This window comes from Haliotis asinina, chromosome 15 (assembly GCF_037392515.1).
Source record: "Haliotis asinina isolate JCU_RB_2024 chromosome 15, JCU_Hal_asi_v2, whole genome shotgun sequence".
Taxonomy (NCBI): Eukaryota; Metazoa; Mollusca; class Gastropoda; order Lepetellida; family Haliotidae; genus Haliotis; species Haliotis asinina.
Window position 1 is genome coordinate 19,457,692 of NC_090294.1, and position 22,464 is coordinate 19,480,155.

The following is a 22,464-nucleotide window of genomic DNA, read 5'->3' on the forward strand; positions in this document are numbered from 1 at the left end:
CAAGTTTCTAAAAAATAAAATCATTTAAAAGTACGCGTTCATGTTTATGTCTTAAAAAGTGAAAACGAGACAAAATGTCTGAGATGTCTTTCTTTTGGTGTTCAGTATTGTTGGGAAAGTCCTGTATATCAGTGATTATCGTTAAGGTAGTGTCCTGTATGTCAGTCATTATTGCTTAACAGTGTGCAAGTTGCATTTTAAGGTAGTGTCTTGAATATCTGTAATCATTGATTTCCAGTGTGCAAGTCGGATGCTAAGATAGTGACCTGTATATCGGTAATTTGTGCTTAACCGTGTGCAAGTTGGATGTTAAGATAGTGTCTTGTATATCTGCAATCATTGCTTTCACATGTGCAAGTTGGATGTTAAGCTAGTGTCCTGTATATCAGTAGTCATTGTCTACCCTTGTCAATGTTGGATGTTATGATAGTTTCTTGTATTTCACTAATCATTGTCTACCCGTGTGAAAGTTGGATGTTAAGATTTTGTCTTGTAGATGAGTAATCGCCGTGTACTCAGGTACACTTAGGATGATGACACGTTGTACATGACGGGTGTTAAGAAAGTGTCTTGTAATCGCTGTTTACCCATCACGTTTGCTGTTGGGATAGCGACTATCAGTAATCACCATTCCTCTATGTACAGGTATGATTCTAGAATAGTGTCTTGTATATCAGCAATCGTTCCTTTCACATGTGCAAGTTGGATGTTAAGATAGTGTCATGTATATCAGTAATCATTGTTTACCCGTGTGCAGGTTGGATGTTAAGATAGTGTCATGTATATCAGTAATCATTGTTTACCCGTGTGCAAGTTGGATGTTAAGATGGTGTCTTGTATATCAGTAATCATTGTTTACCCGTTTGCGGGTTGGATGTTAAGATAGTGTCTTGTATATCAGTAATCATTGTTTACCCGTGTTTAAGTTGGATGTTAAGACAGTGTCTTGTGCATCAGTCATCAGCACTGACACATGTTAGTCTTCACGGCATGGACAGAAGTTGGTTCCCGTGTCTGCGGTGTGAAGTACCCAATGGGGATTAGAGACAGCGTCGGAGGGGTCGTAAGACTCGAGAAGTTCACACTCCTCAGACGAGGGGGAAAAGTTGAAACCAACACAATCATACCTCCCGCGACATGCATCGGCACACTGAAGTTTGGTCGAGTTCATCGTCAGCAGGGTCTTATCAGCGGATACCTTGGTGGCTGTCTCTTGTACAAATTTCATGACTGGAAACATAAAGTCACGTGTGACTATGTTGACAAAAGGTGTTAAAATATCGAAAGATAATCATCATTTATTCTCCAAGCATTTTTGGCTTTTATGGAATCTCGTGCGAGCGTTATCTTATTACGTGGACACCACGTTAGTATTCATGTCTGTAGGGGGATTTGTCAGTAGGTAATACATTTTATGTGACCTGTCATTTATATGTGGAATTATGTTGGCGAGAAAATCATCATTTTTTATTCAACCTGGCATTCAGATCCACAATTAGCGGATCCTGCCCATCTAAGGAAGCAAATGTGACGTCATCAAAACTACATGAAAGCTATAACTGGCGGCAAAGAGACAATTGTACATTTCCCTTTTTCGGAATCCCAATAGTAGAATAGCTTAGTGGTTACATCGTTCAGTCGTCACGCTGAAGACCTGGTGTCGATTCCCTACATAGGTACAATGCGTGAAGCCCATTCCTAGTGTCCCACGTGACACTGGTAAGACCGCGTTACATGACTGAATCTCTGAATTGAAATGAGTTCTGAGATGGCTTACTATTAGCTGGCCCCATGACTTCAACTTCACACAGCGCCAACATATCTGTGGAGACGACCCATGGTATTTGTATCCTGAGGTAGCGTCCCGTCAAAGGCTCCTCACAGGGTACAGTCAGGGTAGCACCGCTCTCAGCACTTCCGTTATAGTGATGACAGACATTGCGGTCTTCCATGGTGACGTCGTCTGAGATGAGGATGTCAAAGTCGTGGAGACGTTCCCCTTTCAACACAATATGTAAATAAATAAAATGGCCTGACGCTGCCTGGAATATTATTTCAGTTTAGTATGGGTGGAACGCCGTTATACGTTTACCGTTATGCTGATAACCACCGGGACGGGTTGCAGCCAGCATCTAGAAACTTTAAGGGCAGTTCTCGGATTCGACCCATTGAACTCTGGCGCTGTACAAAACAACACTAATAATATAAGGTCTTCTCGCCGATTGTTAGGAGATAAGTGGTATACTGTCCGTATTTTCCCTCATATTTGTCCCAGTTTTTATTCATTGTTTCTTCGTTGTGTTCCTTTTGTCCTTATTGCTTAAAAGATCTGCTGGTTACGGACAAAATACTTTACTTTTGAGGAGTACTTCATAAAATATATATGTCCATCCCAAACTGCAAAACTAGGAGGGTATTATATGGATGAGAAAATCTGGGACCAAGCCTATGACCAAGCTGATGCATAAATGGTTGAAATTCTAAATTCCTGAAGGGAATAACGATTACTTGTCATCGGAATGTTATTGTACCATTCTCAGAATCGAACCAGCTATTCGATAACTGGGATACAAACACATGATCTAGGGTTCTGACGGGCTAATATAAAATTGAACCAATCGGTAGTGTGGCACTGTCGACATTGTTCAAAGTCAAAGCTACAAATTCAGACAAAGTACAGTTTTCTTTAAGGTGTCGGCAAGTGAGATAAGTCAGCAGGGTAGTTATCTCCCTTGATCAGATAGACAACGCCCCCGGATCTCGAATCCTTCTGAACCCGACTTGCGAGCTGAGGAGTGAATACCAGAGCAGTTATGTTAAAGGCTTGGTCTTCAATGCGGTTTCACGACAGGAGGACGCAGGAAACTTACCCAAACTGTCTCTGTTGGTGATGATGACAGCCATCACCTGTAGGGAACACTCCAGATCCACCTGCCACCACAGGTGGGACTCGAAAGGGATTCCATGGGCTGTTGCAGAGCAGTAGCCCACGTATGAAGCTGTACTACCGTCCACTGCGTTCTGGGCGTACGATTCCTGATACTGCGTTATTTGCGTGGCTGGTCTGTTGCGTGCTAAGTTGACACAGGACACTAAAACAAAGCCACTGAAACATCACTGTGAGTCCTTTGGTGTGGTACCCATTACGTTCGCTGCTAGAAATTAGTCTTTAGCAACGTATACTTGTGGGAAGATGCTACTACCAGGATCCAGTGATCAACATCATGAAAATCGATCCACGCAATTGCGAACTGATGACATGTATGAACCAAGTCAGCGAATCTGACCACCCGATCGCGTTAGGGCGCCACTTACGACAAGTATGTATTGCTGAAAACAAGTTCTAAAACGGATCTTCACAATGGACTTCAGTATTCAGCATGAGGACAATGTGAGAAAATATTCTACTCGTTACCAGCAGCGGTGGGAAGGAAGATGTGGTAACATAGCATAGCACCAGGAGATGCTTGCTAGCTCAGTGATGGTGTGTGGACAAATTACCGCAAGTTGCATATTACAGTACACTTAATGATAAACGTTATCAACAGGAAGACTTAGTATTGGATACCGCCTAAGTTAGAGAACCGTTCCTGTCGTCCGATGTTCATGGATGGCAATACTGGACCACTGTTCTCGAACCACAGTAACAATATTCCTACAGTATGATTAATTCAATGAGAATGTTCAGCACCTTGTCAGTGCATGCCCAGCGTAGGAGCAAACGAAGTGTTATAAGTGACATGCTAAAGTGGTGTTGACTCCGACATCTATCCAAATATATGTTCGAGGTGTCATGAAAATGTTAAAAAAAAATGTTGGAATAGGCCCAAGCACATCCTCGGACAAATTCCATCGTCGTTTTTTGATAAAACCTGTCATGTAATAGACAAAATTCAAGAAAATCATGGCAAACACGGAGACCTTTCATCAAGAAAGGTCACGATAGCACTCCATGTATCGCTTTGTCCGATTCCTCACTTCAGTCAGTGCCTTAGATTTGGTGCCTCGTAATCATTAGACACATTGTGGATTTACCCGCAAAAACATTCAGGGCAACACAGAAGGCTGTACTTTTGCGAACATCTGGGCTAGAACTGGTCTTCAGTAACCCGTGCTTGTCGTATGAAACGACTAACGGGATCGGGTGGTCAGGCACATTAACTTGGTTGCTAGGTTATTGTATACAAGTTGTGCTGATCGATGCTCATGATGTTGACCACTGGATATTCTGGACCAGACTAGATTATTTACAGACCGCCGCCACATTACTGGAGTGTGATGTTAAGCAGCAATCAGACTTTCCGCTTCTGGCATCATTCGAAAAGTTTCTTAGGGGGTTCGACTTGGCAGCGATTCCTGGGAAAAGTCCCTTCGCTGTCTTGGTTGCACATAGAGGGCCCTTAGCTAATGATTATCCCTACCAGCCTCGTTAAGGTCCGGGTTAAAACACTCGTCGCAAGAGGCGACAAACGGGATCAGGTGGTCATGCTCGCTGATTATTTCCTGACCGCTGCCATATAACTGGAATATTGCTGAGTGCGGTGTAAAACTAAACTCACTTACTCACTCACATTAGCAGCCTCTGCTAGCCTCTTTACTACGTTTGTTATCTTAACCTGTAAATAATTATGATAATCACAATCTCAATAAAACATCAAAACATCAATGATAAAACCCACCTGTCGGTAAACAGCATAGTCCGAAAAATACAAGAACAACGGAAACAATCCTTAAAACTTTCGACAGCATAATCTTTTGAGACATTCTCGACTGCGATGTAGTGGTTTACTCAAACATCGCCTTTATATCACCAGCCAGTGATAAACTGACATCTGTACTTTGAAGGAACCATGACACACTGACTTGGGGTCGCACCTAGCAGGTATATACATATAGGCAGTAAATAGAGATCCACGGCCCCTAGTCACAAATCAATGTATGACGATGAAATATTGATTGTAGAAAATAAATACAGCCAATGAAACCGCCATTAGTTAGATATAACGATTTCATAAACAAGTGTTCAAACTTCACAAAACAATGTCCTATGGGTACAAATCACTAAGTACTCACGTGTCGTATCACTGAAACTAATGGAAGGCCGTATTGGATCGTGCCGTATGTTTGTTTGTCTTTGTGTATATTTTCTATTGTCCTTCAGTATAGATTCCCACTAGAATAACATTGAGTGGTCATCTTATTACATGCCATCGTGGCTAAAATACACTTCCCACGCCTTTACAATTTCTCATTCCCCCCAAATTATGTGAATTAGAATATGATTATTTATGATATTTTTATTTTGCTAATGTTTGTGATTTCGAGATTTATAAAATGAACCAAAAAGTACAATTATGCCAAACTATAGACTGGGCAGGTTGCTGAAGAATGAGTGAGTGAGTATCTTTTTACGCCGCTCATAGCAATATTCCAGCAATATGACGGCTGGAGGCCCCAGAAATTAGGTTGCTAAAGACATCGGTTTATACTCTCCATCTGATGACAATATTCTGATACTAACATATTGTTGTAGACGATCCATAGCCTCTTTGAGGTCCGAAAGTACACCAATGCGTTTGTTTGGCCAATTGGGAAAGTGATCAGATGTCGTGAATGTATTATTCATAATCTGTCAATCAATCAATAAGTCTGTGTGTATTTTTTATATTTGTGTGTCTACATACTGGGCTGTTCTGTTCATATAACGATCGACTATAACTTTCTCAAAACAAGGAAGATATGTGCAATATACGTTTTACTTAGGCGCATTATTTTGTTGAAATTTTGTGGAAAGATTTATCCAGAGTTAAACGAATTATTTTTATAAACAATAAAATTTTGCATTAACTTCCGAATAGCTTCTTATGTGTGAGTGAATGTTTGAGCTCTATATGTTTTCTGCGGTGGGTACATTTTGTGATAAAAAGATATATCCAAGCCGTGATATTCAGAGGCATGCAAACACGCGTTCAGGCACGCACGAAGCATGACGCACAATTTCTCCAAAAGCTGTTTAAAATCACATTAAGCATGTTTTTTTATTTACATAACACGCCTTGGAATGTCAACCAGTGTTATCACGTCTCTGACCTCGAGTTTATGGAATTTACTTAAGATGCAAGTGAACCGATCAAGGTCAAATCTGTTTAAGGTCATACTTCAGAAGACCTTCTTCAACCGTGACAGTTTAACTCCAAGGATTCGGTGCTTTCGTAATCGACTAAGCTAATTATTTATTAAATCCATAACGAACAAACGATTTTTCATGATGCATGTCATACTTGTGAAGATCTAAACTGCCAGTAATCACTGAACCTCACGAGCCAATTACTGAGCCAGATATTTAGTCTCGTTTGTGGACTCAAACATGAATAAACACTTTTCCATGAATAATACTTAGCAGGTACTGATAGTATACATATACATGCATTTTGATATTCGCCATGGGTATAGATATTGTGATTCTTATATTAATGTAAGCACTTTAGACTCAATAATGCGGCAATGGTGAGGACTTTGATGTTTTTCGTGATATTTCAAACCTTCTTCTCATTTACATTTTACGGAGAAGAGGAAACGGCAAACTTGTCAAGTGTAGAACGTGAGATTGCGAGGAAACAGATTTGATAGTACGGCTATATGAGTTGTCTGATTGGTAACCGCCTCTTACACGCATGGGTTCCTTAAAACCAATTCTAACCCCATATTCGATATATTGTCCTCTGATGCTTCGAGTTATCAGAAATCATTATAGTTGTGTGAGTTTAGTTTTACACCGACCTCAGCAATGTTCCAGCTGTATGTCGGTGTCTATAAATAATCGAGTCTGGACCAGACAATCCAGTGATCAACACTATGAGATGAATCCACGAAACTTGGAGACAATGACACGTGTCAACCAAGCCAGGGCGCCTGACCACCTGATCCCGTTAGTCGCCTCTTACGACACGCATGGATTACTTAAGTCAAATTCTAACTTGGACCCTCATGGGTCAAAATAAACGAGAACGGAATGCACAGGGATGAAAGGTTTGCTTGGAGATAACAGTAAGTTCGACATATCGAAGTGTGACACAACTGTTTTTGTACAATAGGTTTAATATCACCACCAGCACACATGACCTTCTGGTCGGACGTCACTCGTGAAGGTCCCGGGTTGGAATTGATCTTCAGTAACCTTCGATCATAATGAACGGTGTTAAGTGTATGGTCGATAGAAAACTGTAAACGATTGTTTTCGCCATCAGTATCAGTGTGGTGTAGTGTAAATCAAGCAATCAAGCCAATTCATCCTTCGGATGTTTATTGTAGTTTCCACATTTCATGAAAAACAACTACCCATGTACATGCAGATAAGATATATATATATAAAACAACTACCCATGTACATGCAGATAAGATGTAAAATCAACATGCCCAGATAAAGCGTGAGGGTTAAAACGTCAAGGTATTGGTGTAAGGTCACCGTATATATTTTGATTGGATCCTATGAGCATGCCTTGCTGGAATGCAAATAGGGTGTGTTTTAAAGGAAGGTCAAAGTAATAAATCTGAAGAGGATCTGAGTGTCCAGTAGACCATGTCTCAGGGCATGCCTTGGTGCAAGTTCAGCTTGTACAAACATACCGCGTATAAGGTCAAGGTCAACGTATTCAGTGTCTTAGAGCTTGCCTTAGAGGGAAGATCAACCTGTCTTGGTAGAGTCTTAGTGAAAAGCGATAATGTAGACCTTGCCTTAGTGAAAGGTCCGAGTAATTAGGCAAGGGCACGTCTTAATTAGCCAAAACTATATATATCCGGCCAGAGCATCTCTTAATTGAAGGTGGGTTCGAGTAGAGCGTCTGTACTTGGCAGGACAGCCGGTTACGGTAGAACGTCTCTTAATACAAGGGCAGTGTGTTCGAGTAGAGCATCTCTTAACAGCTTAACAGCTGGACAGTGGGTCCGAGTAGCGCATCGATTAATAAAAGGACAGTTAGGGTAGAGTGGCTCTTAAGGAAGATGAGCAGGTCAGAGTAGAGCATCGCTAAAGGACAGCGGGTTCGTGTCGAGCATCTCTTAACAGAAGAACAATGGGTTCCGTTAGCTCCTCTCTTAAGGGCAGACCAGTGGGTCCGTGTAAAGCGTCTTGAAGGACAACAGGTCTGGTAGAGCACCTTTTAAGGAAGAAGAGCGGGTCCAAGGACAGCAGGTCAGTGTAGAGTGTGTTGTAATGAAATAGCAGAAGCTCCGGGAAGAGTATATCTGAAGCCATTTATGCATTGTCTTTTCATCAAATTGTGTGAGCTGGTTTCTTTTGGCAAGCAGTGAATGGAATGAAGTATCATTTTCCCAGTAAATAAGTTTTCCTTACTTTTTTACACTGCAAACGTGAGTCCCAAAATGTGGGACAATATGCAGATGAGTGAACTTAAATTAAGTAATATGTTAGGCTTAGGTGGTGGGAGATCAACCTCTTAAATCTTAAAATCGACTCTTTTATTTCAAAAGCTCTCATGGAATAGAACCAAACGGGTTTTAATTAAATTAACCAATGTGTATGAACAAACCGAAACCTGAACATGTATGGGTATTCTTGATCCCATAAAATGTTTTCTGATGAACTAAACATCATAGATGAGTTGTCAACAGCGATCTACATCCAAGACTGACCGCTCGCCGTAGGAACTGTAAGTCTCGCAAGGCGCTACTTCCGGTGCAAAGCTGGTTCCAGACTCCTTTTGCGCGGGTCATTTTGCAATATGCGAGACGGGGCCCAGCTTACTTCCGGTACAAGATTTCCGGTGGCAAGCCTATATTTCAAGAGCTAGTAAGTTCTGGCTCAGTTGCCCGGCCGCCAAATATGAAATTACTAGACCGCAGCTGTTAACAGTCGTAATAGGTGGCTAACTTGGGGATGGTTACATCTGTCAATGACAACCATTCGAAAAGGTATGAAACGTTGTCACCGGAAGTAATAAGGTCTCGCTTAATGCCGTGACCTACTTCCGGGCCCTATATCACAGGAGAAGACGCATTTTGTAGTCCTACCCACGTGGGGAATCTTCGGCATGACGAGCGACTGTGTTGACCACCGGGGCAAATCACCGCAGCTAGATTTGAAACAAAGAACAAAGGGTTGGTAGTGATGTATCTGGTGAGGGTATCATTATTGTGTTAGACATCTCATGTGTCTCGTGTTTCAGCTATTGATTTTACTCATTGTCAAATCCGATTTTTAAGACATTCTTACCATTGTCTCTTTGTAGATTCCCAGGAAGGAATTTGGACTGAATTTGGAGACTTTCAGGATTGAGTGGTCACTTGATTTTATATAATCAAATTTTCCCCATAGTTTACTTTGATTAGGAAACTTTCATTAACTCTGTGCAACATTTGTGGATTTGACGTTTGCGGAACCGTAAATGAAATAGGGGTGTGCGGTAGCCTTAAGGGTAAAGCATTCTCTCGTCACAACGGTGCCCCTAGTTCAAATCCACACAGGTGTATAATGTGTAGAACCCGTTCCTGGTGTCCCCTGCCGTAATATTGCTGGAATATTGCTGAAAGAGGCGAAACTGAACACGCAGGTACGCACACACTAAAGACACACGCACGCACGCTGCCATGAATCAGATATTTTAAAAAAGACGCCTAATGGCAGTTGTACAGTATTTAAACAGTAACTTGCAGACACCGGCTATCTGTGAGCTTTCTATTGCTTCATCTGATGACATTAAAAGAGTTTTATATTTGAACGTAATCCATAATCTTTGTCAGGTAGAACACGGAGGACAATACAGATATTTGTCCAGTTGGGAATTTGATCAGGTGTCGTGAGCAAACTACCGTTGATCGAACAGTCAATCAATTTGTGTGTATTTTATGACATTTATGAGCCATACTACTAGAATACCTTATTTAGACCACGATCGACCTTTTAATCTCTAATATTACATTTATTCAATGCAGTATTACGCTCATGAAATGTGAAAGCATTTACCTGGAGCTGAAAAAGATACATTATATACATTATACATTTTACTGTTAACTTATTAACTATTAAATTAACTATCAAATTATTATTATTAACTATCAAATTAACTACTCGTTTGTGAGTAAATGTGAGTTTCGTGAACATCTGGTTTGTAGTTGTTTGCTATCGTCACCCAAGCCATAATGCACGCATGCACGCACGCTGCTCGGCGCACCCTTTCGCTTCATAGATGCCTCAGAAACCAACCAGGTTTATCGCCTTACTGACACTACTGCAGTAAGTTTGACAAGATTCAACACAGCGTGGATGGACGCTCACATCATCAGTCAGTGAATTGTATTATCGAGACAAAGCCATAAATGTTGCTAGACTATTGCTTCATGCCTACTTTTTACTTGATCAACTGAACCGCTTTTAAATGTGTTTGTAACATCTGTCACCGAGGACCTCGTCTCCTTAAAATGTTGAACGGTTAGTCAGGGTCTGTGAATTGTGGGGTATCGTTCTCTCATGGCTTATCAAGTCTTTGACTGACATTTAGAAGTGATACACACGAGGAAGTGAGTTTTGTGGATGTCAACTTATTTAGTACGAGGAACGCAACCTTTCGGAGTATATCCTCTCTCATTCATTCACCTGACCATGGAGTAAGGATATACTCCGGAGCGCTGTCATCCATTAAAAAACCTCTTTTCGTCTCAAGACTTAATTAGACTGCTGCTCATTCAAACATAAAATGAAAGCTGTCAAAACCGGCATCTGTCCAATCCGGCAGGTTGTCAACCCGTGCTTAAAATCTCAGTCCCATCTGTGGCTTGTACACTTATCATAAGCTCTACAATCCGGCACATTGTATAAACTGGATTATTTCTTCAGTTCCGATGAGTGCCGGTTTAGACAGCTTCCACTGTATAAGTTTGATATCAGCATCAGCATACATGGCCTTTTATATGTTCCTTCTAGTCGGGAGGCCTTATTTACACACTGATGGGACATAACAGGACTGACTGTAGCGAAAAACAACATTAAACTCACTGACTTGAGCTTACCGAATTATCACCTTAGGTACACGCGAACTCGTGTTATAGCGTCGTAACCTTGGCTGTTATTGAATACAGTGCTGCATCTCCGCAACCGGAAAGAAAAGCATTCAGCAGTTTGTCATCATTGCCTCTCTGGCATTATCATATATTTATTCCTCTGTGGGCGGAGACGACATAGCGACTGGGGCACCCGCAGATATACCTGTACTTTCTCATGACCTTCGCTAAAGCAACGCGCCATTGACTGAGGGCTCTTTTTTGGTGCGTTTTGCTGGTAATCATGGTCTTTCCACGCCGTGTTTATCTAGTGACCAGGCAGTGGTTGTAACAGGTTGTATGAGACAGCATGTGTATTGATTTATATACAGCCCCCACCCCTCCCCTAAAAGATTATTTTAATATAGTTGTGAAAGTTGATAATCGCAATACTTTACACAGGAGCCGCAGCAACAAATGCTTGTATGAAGCTACTAGCGGGACTTGGTTGGTATATTTATCGTATCCCATTCGGTAGATCGATGTTGATCGATGCTGTTGATCATTGGATTGTACAGTTGCAATATTGCTGAGTACGGTGGTAAACACAAAAAAATTGCGCTGAGTATTGCTCATGTTGTAAATCACAGGAACGTCTGGTCCTGACTCTATTATAAGCCGTTCGCCGTCGTAGATCCTTTATATTGCTTAGAGGGGCTTTTAGCAAACAAACAACAATATGAAGAAACGTGGGGGCACTGTTATAGAAATGTATGCATTATGTTTTTCATTGGGGAAATATAACATATACCGATCCCCGATAGAGACAATACTGTCAGTTCTCCTAGCGTCAGTTGTCAGAAGATGATCAATATCACCGGAGCATGATCAAGCAAAATATGTAACTCATCTCACTTAATCAAATGAAAAAAGTGAGGGCTTTAACTACAAGGCTATCCCTCCGTGTGGGGTCACCCCGAGGTGACCTACACCCCGCCCTGTTATAGACTCCATGTATTATTCAGATACACTGCTTTTATTGCCAAGTCGGGATTTCACTTATCAGTACATTTAACAGCCTGCATAGTAGTCGACGCATGTGTTCTCTTCCCATTTCCTTTGTCGAGGGCGTTGGGGTAGCCTAGTGGTTAAAGCGTTCGTTGTCACGCCGAGGACCTGGATTCGATTCCCCACATGGGTACACTGATGTAACGCCGTGATATTGCTGGAATATTGCTGAAAGCGTCATAAACCCAAACCTACGCATTCCTTTGTCGAGCACAGTGCTGGGTGTTCTCTGGTAACGACAATAGATTGGCACCCTCACAGATGTTATTTAAGTCGTAATGCTGAGATTTCGGGATGAAAGAGACACCATTAAGTCATGCTAGTAGTTGACATAATAGTCTCATTAAAATGAGAACGTCTCCGATTTGATGTTTTTACGACTCATCCATCAAAGGGCCTGGTATGTGAAAACCATCAGGGACCGCCCAGTCGAAATAAACTAACTCTCTTCTGACTATGCATGCCGCAGATCCTAGAGAACATATTTCAGCAATATCACTACTGTGGACACCAGATATGGACTTCACATACTATGTAGTTATTCGAACCCGGGTCGTCGGTGTGACGGTTGAACGCTTCAGCCATTAGACTAGCCCGCCGACCATCAGAGAGGAGAGGCTTGAACCATAATACAATGTGCTTATAGATTGAGATATAGACATCAGATTTAATGACATGCCCATTGGTACCGTTCGCTTGCTATAACATAGTAACGCGATCACCTCTGTACTAAAGATCCGATTCCTGAGATAATGTTCTCGTTCTTTGGGTGTGGCTCAGGTTTTGTCCTTGTATTTTAGTGGGTGGTCGAAGGGATCAGTGTCGATCACAAGTTTGTGGGGATTGAGAACTTACGTACATACTGCAATCACATAATGTTAATCGTTAAAGGTCACATGCAACCAAAAAATCAAACACAATTAAAACACAGTTATCACTTAATAATGATATATAAAATGCATTGCTGGTTAAGAAAAAAACAAATAAACAGAATAATAAGCGTATAATCGCATATCAAAAGTGCAAAACTTTGTACTTGGGTGTATTTACTCTGATCTCTGATATGTCCTGACTTGGAGAGCGCAGATTAAAGGTTTCTGTTAAATCTTATTTCATGTTGTTGTGATTTGAAGTTGTTGTGACATTGTTTTATAAATCAAGCATAATTTCTATTATAAGTAGGTTTTTTTTGCAAAAAAGCCTTCTTTCAACATATTGTAATACATATCGCAATATAGGCTTTCGCATTGCAATAAATCGCAATATGAAAATTGTCTGCAGTACTCACTCCGATACAGAATGTGGCTTACATCGCGTGTGTGTATATGTTTTTACAGTTCGTTACGTTTGCTGGTTTTAATGGCTTAAACATAAAGGTACTAAACTGACAGTAAGTAAGTGAGTTTAGTTTTACGCTGCATTCAGCAATATTTTGCAGCTCTATGGCGGTGGTTTGTAAATAATTAAGGCTGGACCAGACAATCCAGTGATCAACAGCATGAGCATCGATCTGCCCAATTTGGAGCCGATGACATGTGTCCAATAAGTCAGCGAGTATGACCACCCCATCCCGTTAGTCGCCTCTTACGACAAGCGTAGTGGTCTTTTGTGGCAAGTATGGGCTGCTGAAGACCTATAAACACGTCTACCCCAGTAAACACTCAACACTAAAGCCCAGGCAACCCATCCTTTATACCCATAATGTCGAACATCAGGAACGGCATGAACAAGTTCCATCTTTCAACGTCTTTTGAAATGGCGCTTTATGACATCGACCCATCCACCTTCAGCTCTTCTGGCAAACGCACCATCCACTAGACGACAGCAGTCCGCCAAAGACTAGCAATGACAACAAACAAATCTATAGTTCAGATTTTCTTGGATCTAACTCTACATGTCCCAGACGATTACGGCGGGCATTACAGAAGGATTTCAGTTGACCACTTCTGCCGTTTGTGAAAACATCATCAACATCAAACGTCTACATCAGTGTTACAGAATATAAGTTCATGTAACCAAACATTGTGTTTGAAAAAAAAAAAAACAAAGATACAGGAAGAGTAGATTCAACAACGAAATAAATGCAACTGTCATAAAACATCATTTTGCGTCACATCAGGTTATGCTATGCAGGAATCAACGTTCAAAGTAAAGGCCAAGTTTTGAAATAGTTGATGTCTGGAAAAAGAAGATTATCCGTCCATCAGCAGACGTCGCCAGTTCCTGTTTTTGGACGGAAGTCACATCTGAGCGACTTGGAAGGCACCGGAAGTTGTCATGTTAACCGCCATGTTTGTCTGCAAGGTGAAGACACGGAAGGTATCTGAACAAAGTGTATTGCCGTTTGATAAGAAGTGTATTTATCTAAATAGCTCTTGTATACTTTGAAGTAGGAAATCATAAGCACGTGGTTTATTCTAGGTCAGCGATGAGAGGCTGTCTGTTTGAACTTGAAAGCATTCAGGTAAGATTTTGTATGGGACGATTATCTTCCATCATATTCATGACTCGGTGAAAGAATTTACTTTAAAGTCCGAGTGAGTGAGTGGGTTTAGTTTTACTATAGCTAATAAAACATGTATATTTTAATCGTATCACTGACGCTTTAATGAACTTTCAGGAAAAAAAGGAAATTGGACTAATCACGCACGGTCTGTTGCAGGAGCTGACTCTTGCTCCTGATGGGACAAGAACGTACCTCATTTGGAATCATCTGCCTGATAGGCGGACGATAGGTCGCAGTTGCGCAGTCTCTCTGCTTCTATCTGTCGAAGACAAGTAAAGTATGATACATAATCATCACAAACACATATGCTAATGCAGTGGCCTTGATCTTCCTTCGTTGGTATCTTTGCAAATCTGCCAACTCTACATTGATGATAACACTGCCACTGTCATGACACTGAAAGTCTGATAATTGAAAAAGAACGTTTTAAAGTGCCATTGCCAGGAAACGCCAATATCATGACATTACTTTCCCCCAAAACTATAACCTTTCCACTGTTGTTCCCCAAAACTCCGATAACCTTGACATTGTTGTTGCCCCAGACTGTGATAACCTTGATAGTTAACTTTCCCTCTGTACCCGACAACGCTGAAATTGTTGCTGTCCCAGCCATGGATCACCTTAACACTGTTGTTTCACCAGACTCCAATAACATTGCCGTTGTTGTTGCCCCAAAGTCTGATAACCTTGCCGTTGTTGTTTTCACAAAGTATCATAACCTTGTCACTGCTGTTTTTCCAAAGTATGATGATCTTGTTACGGTTTTTACCAAAGTATGATAACCTTGTCGCTGTTGTTTTCCCAAAGTATGATATCCTTGGCACTGTTGTTGCCTTAAAGTATGAAAACCCTGTCACTGTTGTTGTCCAAACTATAACCTTGTCACTGTTGTTGTCCAAACTATAACCTTGTCACTGTTGTTGCCCCAAAGTATGATAACCTCGTCACTGTTGTTGCCCTTAAATATGATAACCTCGTCACTGCTGTTGCTCCAAAGTATAAGCACGTCCCTGCTGTTTCCCCAACGTATGACAACCTTGTCACTATTGTTGCCCCAAAGTATAACCTTATTACTGTTGTTGCCCTAAAGCAGAACCTTGTTACTGTTGTTTTCCCAAGGAATGATAACCTTGTCACTGCTGTTGCCCCAAAGTATGACAGCCTTGTCACTGCTGTTTTCCCAAGGCATGATAACCTTATGACTACTGTTTACCTAAAGTGTGATAACCTCGTCACTGTTGTTGCCCCAAAGTATAACCTTGTTACTGTTGTTGCCCTAAAGTAGAACCTTGTTACTGTTGTTTTCCCAAGGAATGATAACCTTGTCACTGCTGTTGCCCCAAAGTATCACAACCTTGTCACTGCTGTTTTCCCAAGGCATGATAACCTTATGACTACTGTTTACCTAAAGTGTGATAACCTCGTCACTGTTGTTGCCCCAAAGTATAAACTTGTCACTGTTGTTGCTTCAAAGAATAATAACCTTGTCACTGCTGTTTTCCCAAGGCATGATAACCTTGTTACTACTGTTTTCCCAAAGTATCATAAACTTGTCACTGTTGTTGCCCCAAAGTATGATAACCTTGTCACTGTTGTTGCCCCAAAGTATGATAACCTTGTCACTGTTGTTGCCCCAAACCTTGATAACCTTGTCACTACTGTTTTCCCAAAGTATGATAACCTTGTCACTGTTGTTGCCCCAAAGTATGATAACCTTGTCACTGCTGTTTCCCCATAGTATGATAACCTTGTCACTTTTGTTGCCCCAAAGTATGATAACCTTGGCACTACTGTTTTCCCAAAGTATGATAACCTTGTCACTGTTGCTGCCCCAAAGTATGATAACCTTGTCACTGTTGCTGCCCCAAAGTATGATAACCTTGTCACTACTGTTTTCCCAAAGTATGATAACCTTGTCATTGCTGTTTTCCCAAGGCATGATAACCTATCACTACTGCTTTCCCAAAGTATGATAACCTTGTCACTGTTGTTGCCCCCAAGTGTGATAACCTCGTCACTGTTGTTGTCCCAAAGTATAACCTCGTCACTGTTGTTGCCCCAAAGAATAATAACCTTAACACCGTTATGACTGTAATATGTGATGATACTGACACGGTTGTAATCTAGTGGTTTCAAACATGTGGTCATGCCGAAAGATCTAGTCCCACTCAACTATTGTTAACTCCATTTCTGGCGCCCAGGCATGATATTGAGAGGATATTGGAACATGCACTTTACTTTACTTCAGCCAAAAGTTAAAATGTCAAAAGTTGAAAAAGATGGTTGAATAATTTAATTCCATCTCCTAGTGGAGGAGGGCGATATTACCATGGTAAAGTATATTTTATGGCAATCTTATATTTTTACCGTACGAACCGTGAACTAACCTTACGTAAAAATGTCAAGTTCAGTACTTGTATAAATATGACAAATGGAGCTGAAGTGATTATATAACTGCTAATTATGAAATAAATAAAAAATTTCCAAAGAATACTGGCATTAAAAGCACCGTCATAATGTCTATCAACTGTGACGTCACAATGCTCATTGCATCAGTAGCAGAAGGTCCACGCTACCGCCTTGTCAATTTCATTATAACATGTCACTCATCACTGAAATGTGCAGGTGCGTTCGGAGACTTCATATCCTGGTTAAGCACGAACTGTGTTCATTACATTTGCATATATATACACACAACTGATTGTATATTCAGAACGAGCAAAGTAAATGTGGTAGTGTCTGGTAGATGCCCTTGGTGATTCGACAGGTCCCTGTAAATATTTGATTATTTTACCGAGCAGAACTGTTAATACAACACTTTATCGTCGATAAAACATATTGATGGGGTAGATAATCGATACTCAATATCCGAGTAACAAAACAGGGAAATGAAATGGATATCTGTAAATATGTGAGTATTTTGAAGCACTTGATACAAAGTGGCGACACTTAATTCAGGCACTTAGTTTTGAGTGGATAGCCTTTAGTGTTGGGAATTGGTTGAAATCTCCCAATTGATGATTGCTTTATTACCAACGAACAATCATCGAAAAACATCGTTGGCGTCACTTTTCAAATTTTTGTATCTAAGTTTTTGCAGATAAGCATAGCATGATGCAACTTGATGCTTTAAAGTGATGACTAATATATATCATGAACATAAACATCTTGGAGTCTTCAAGAAATATTCAGTCGTGATTCTTCAGTTAGCAAAGTGAGTTTTCTAAGAAATAAACACATTTACATGCCTTGATAACTTCGAAGATATGTTCCATCGCCAAGTGTTTCAAACACTAAAACAGTAGTTTTAAATGGTTTATGTTCGATTATGAGAAAATGTGATCGACTGCTTGGTCGTTTGGTCACTGGGACCAATTTCCGATTATTTCAATTAATCGGAACACCACTAATAGCCATTAAGCACTGTCCGCATTTTATGCTGTTATTGTGTAGCGACTGGCTCGTATCAGATCACCAATACAGTCGAACCCCATTGTCTCGAACTCGGTTGAGACGAATTCTCGGATGTGTCGAACTGACATCTCGGTCCCTGCCGATTTCCTTATATTTATCATTATTTTTACCCTGATGTGTCGACACTAGATGTGTCGAATTCCCGGTTGTGTATCTTTCAACGTCAACTGATAGGACGTGGGCGGGCATCGAACCGTCCACTCGGTAAACACAATATCCACTAAGCCACAAAAGAGAAAGCCAGGTGAACTATTCCAGTCGTTTGTCTATTTCAAACAGACCGAATACAAAATATTCGAAAATATGAAATATTCGAGATATGCAAAGGCCAATTCTTTATCATTACTACCTTTGCAAGTCTGGAGATCAGGAGGGCCACATACGGGTCCACTCTGCAGGGTCCCGAGAGGTCAGGTGGGGTGAACATACGCTTGCCAACCCCCGCCCCTCCCCAGCCGTTTGTCTGTGCCCACTGTGCCTTGGACTGTCTAAAGTCTTGCACTACCAGCAGAGACGCCATTAGCAGCACGGCAGCTTTGTACACGACGCCGACGTGAGCTGAAACAACAACGTTGTCTTATTACAGAAAGCATTCACTATATTATTGTGTTTTTTAACATGTTAAAACATTTAAAGTAAAAAAAAAATATTTAAAGTTGGCGCTGGCTCTTGAGAGGTTTTTGTGACGTTGCGGCAATAAGAACATTTTGATTTTAAATTGTTATTTTCTTCTAATGGCAAGAATTTAAGACATGCTTATTTTATAACCATAAAAAAAAACAATTCCCGTAGACAGACTTCTGATCGTCAGGCATATTATTATGTAAATAGAATTCTACATCATTTTTGCACATCTTCTTAATAGTGCTTTCAGATAATGTGATTAGATTGTCCTTGAGGTAAATGCTAGATTCACCCTCATGTCGGGACGAATATATTCAGACGTCATTTATGGCGTAAGTTTAAGGAGTTTAAGGAATTTTATGCTTTCTTGGAAAAAGCATAACAGTACTAAACCGATAGTGAGTAAGAAAGTTTAGTTTTACGCCGCACTCAGCAATATTTCAGCTATATGGCGGCGGTCTGTAAATAATGGAGTCTGGACCAGACAATCCAGTGATCAACAGCATGAGCATCGATCAGCTCAACTGGAAAACGATGACATGTGTCAACCAAGTCAGCGAGCGTGACCACCCGATCCCGTTAGTCGCCTCTTACGACAAGCACAGTCGCAAGCATGGGTTGCTACATGTTGTGTAGATTGATGCTAATATTGTCGATCACTGGATTGTCTTTTTCAGACTCGATTGTTTAATCATACACCTGGAGTATTACTGAGTGCGACGTAAGCATCAAACAAACAAACAAACAAACAAACGGCTTTGTTCAACGCAGCACTAAGCAATATTTCAGCGGTCGACGAAATGTGGACCAGACAATGCAGGTACATGATGAGTATCAGTCTACCGTTATCTGACCACATTAATTATATACAGAGCGTAGAGCTGTTGCCATTGTTGTTAAAGGATAGTGCCCGACTCGGCACGAGTGAGCGAGATTGGCTTAGAGCTTCGTTAAACGTATGCCATACACGGCGTTAAAATCGATTCTGCATCGAAGCAGATTCTTTCGGATGTAAAGGATAAATATGGGGTGAATGTATATGGATGGATTCTGCGATCACACAAGGTGCTCGCGAAAGGGAAAGCAGTCCTGTCCAACTAGCAGCACCCGTTACTATATGAAGGGCGATAAGCTGGCCTCGTGTTTGAAGCGTTCGATCATCACACCGAAGACCCGTGTTCAGATCTCCACATGGGTACAATGTGTTAAGCCCATTCCTGGTGCCCCCAACAGTGGTATTGCTGGAATATAACTAAAGGCGGCGTAAAACAAAACTCACTCACTCGTTTTGCTCACAATAAGAAATGTAGGATAAAACGAGTGAATGGTACCGATTAGCGTCAAAACACTGCCTAGCTGTCCGAAAATAAAGTTTCGATACGTCTTTTTGGCTTCCGGGATATTCCACAGTAGCACACTTTTACCATAGTTTATTAACTCACGGCGTACTTTTGATAAGAATGCATTTTTCCCTTCGTCAAATCTACTAACTATTTTCAGCATGATGAATATTCAAAATTTCAATATAGTAAAGATTTTGAAAACTTTTTAACTTTAAAAGATCACCAAAAATACAGAAAAAACGCAAGACAGGATTGGCTTCTGTGTCAACGCAATTTTCAATTATTTGCAGACTGTGGCGTTTCGAGTTAATCTTAATCTTTAAATTCATAAATTGATTTGATTCGTATTTTAAATTTGACTCTCGCAAAAACTGGATATCCAGGCCGAGCTCGATACAGGAATGACACAGGAGAGATTTACGTTTCACATAACCCTGCCGATTTGCATTATGTTGATGGCAGTCACGTTGGTTGACTGTTCTACCTTTTTCATTTAAACATTTCGGGTAATTAAAATATAATAATATATAGAATTAAAAATCAACATAAATGCCCGAGTCAGTATTCATACGCGCTGCATAAAATCATTTATAATTTAAATAGGAAAGGTCGTGAAATACGATTGTACCGAACATGTGTGACAATGAGCGTTTCCGAAATCCATTTACACAAAATAACATAATTGTATGAAATATTGGGGTTCATCATTCACAGAAACGATCTAATGTGTGGAAATTACCTGAACAGCGTGTGCTAAAACTAAATTCCTTATAACCTTGTTTTAACGGAATATTGCGGTTTTCTTAATGACATCTTTCAGCGGTAACAATTTTCTTAAAGTTTTCTTCCACGGGAAAGCAATCAAAACTGGTTCTCATAAGTGATTTTAAACACATGAACCATGGTGCGTTCGCTTCGAGACGGAAATTAGGTTCAAACATTTTATCACGGGCACATTGTCAGTGCATAAGCGAGCAATTACATAAACAGCATAACATGTACAGGTATTGATGTGACGATGAGCAAGTGAGCAAATTTGTGAATCATGTCGTGAACACTAGGTGTCAGCCTGCGTTTCAGTGGTGAATTCATATATATTCACTACTATTTTGCTCTTTGAATTACACGTAACCTGTTTCTACGAATAGGTATTCATAGGCCGTTTAATGTTACGTAAATCGAATAATTTCAATAAAAGTATATCTCTGGCCTTTTTCAAACATGTTTTGATTTTGGCTTAATATAATCTAGCTTGAACATCTAACTATATAAAAAAAACTGTCACGCGCCTAGTCATTTTAAAATATATTTATGCCCAATTCAATATTTTTGGAACTTTGAATGCGAAATTTTTCAAACTGGATTCAAAAATTCATTTTAAACTTCAGCAATTTTAAACAAACTCTAAAATAGTTCCAGCTACGCGTCCTTCCATGAGTTTCGTATTTGACATTGTTGTACAACACGCATCTCTGAAACTGGGCAAAATTGAAGATGTGATAATCGAATTCGTAGAAGGGATTATAGAATTGACATGCAACAAGGGGACTGAAACTTTATACCAGATAATAAATGCTCACGTTAGTGCATAAGATTTTGTTCAGATTAATATCTAACAACATGTTACATGTGTTCAAAAACGAATATGTCAAAGTTACTTTTTGATCTAGTTTGTAGCTGTGTAATTCTTTGTCAAAAAGCACACTACATGTTATTTGTTACTAAATGGCAATAAAAATCTGAAGATTCAATTTATGGTCATGCCAAGAGGAAACGCAGAAAATATATCATAGGCCAAACCTTTCAAATTAAAATCAAATGAAATGAATGAATTTAGAAGAAATGGTAACGTTAAACCTAAAATAGAACCAGATGAAACAACACAGATGAGCAAGAGCTAGAGGAAGGAAGGCATCTGACAAATAACCTGGAAACTGATGCTGCTGCTCTGACTTCATGATATAAAAAGTTGCTTTACACAGCCTATGTCCCATTGCTGATCGTGTTCATTCGCAAATACAAGAGCGAAAAAGGAAAATATAATAAAAAATAAATATGTTTGAAAGAAATTATATCGTTCAAACAGAACAGAATACGTTGAAAGTACACAGGACAGGATGAATGAGAGAAAGAGGTAAAGCATCTTACCCATAACTTGAAGACTGATGATTCCGTCCAAACGGGTACTCCTCTCTTGAAGTCTATGACTCCGCTGTTTAATACCAGGCCATTTTAAGTCAGGCGACTGATGAAGTTCCCTCTCAATAATTCATCAGCTTGTCTATAATCGTCGATGAGGGCAATGTTGCACGTCAACGTTTCAACTCCACCGCCTTTGCTGACGACGTCACAACAAGGTCAAAGAAGACGATGAAACAAGGATATTGAAGGCAACAAATGGCCAACAAGATTAATTCAAGGGACCTTCCTATGAGGTTCTAATTATTTTATCTT

The 22,464-nt window shown here is 40.3% G+C and overlaps 2 protein-coding genes across 3 annotated transcripts; both read right to left on the reverse strand.

Moving 5' to 3' along the window:
- Positions 1-976: 976 nt before the first annotated feature.
- On the reverse strand, positions 977-4,764 carry LOC137265607 (fucolectin-3-like). Its single transcript, XM_067801040.1, has 4 exons — positions 4,680-4,764; positions 2,871-3,092; positions 1,778-1,999; positions 977-1,230 (listed from the first exon to the last, which is right to left on the reverse strand). Exons 1-4 carry the CDS (start codon positions 4,762-4,764, stop codon positions 977-979), a joined length of 783 nt encoding a protein of 260 aa, XP_067657141.1.
- An 8,063-nt stretch (positions 4,765-12,827) lies between these two features.
- LOC137265994 (uncharacterized) lies at positions 12,828-22,464 on the reverse strand. 2 transcript variants are annotated; one of them, XM_067801492.1, is made up of 4 exons: positions 22,159-22,464; positions 18,393-18,601; positions 14,762-14,828; positions 12,828-14,360 (listed from the first exon to the last, which is right to left on the reverse strand). In XM_067801492.1, the coding sequence occupies exons 1-3, from the start codon at positions 22,160-22,162 to the stop codon at positions 14,763-14,765; spliced, it is 279 nt and encodes a 92-aa protein (XP_067657593.1). In that variant the 5' UTR covers positions 22,163-22,464; the 3' UTR covers positions 12,828-14,360; position 14,762. The 2 variants fall into 2 exon arrangements, with proteins under 2 accessions (XP_067657593.1, XP_067657592.1); XM_067801491.1 differs by having other exon boundaries at positions 13,982-14,360; positions 14,762-14,824; positions 22,159-22,242.

Bases quoted from the DNA above. Each gene is read 5' to 3' on its own strand.
- LOC137265607 (XM_067801040.1), bottom strand. From the start codon at position 4,764: ATGTCTCAAAAGATTATGCTGTCGAAAGTTTTAAGGATTGTTTCCGTT. The intron at 2,000-2,870 runs GTAAGTTTCCTG...TTGTGTTGAAAG, and splicing joins CACCAACAGAGACAGTTTGG to GGGAACGTCTCCACGACTTT. The intron at 1,231-1,777 runs GTAAGCCATCTC...TTATGTTTCCAG, and splicing joins AGTCATGGGGCCAGCTAATA to TCATGAAATTTGTACAAGAG.
- LOC137265994 (XM_067801491.1), bottom strand. The intron at 14,825-18,392 runs GTAGTAATGATA...TTCGACAGATAG, and splicing joins TGATCTCCAGACTTGCAAAG to AAGCAGAGAGACTGCGCAAC. The intron at 14,361-14,761 runs GTACGTTCTTGT...TTCACCTTGCAG, and splicing joins GGCAGATGATTCCAAATGAG to ACAAACATGGCGGTTAACAT.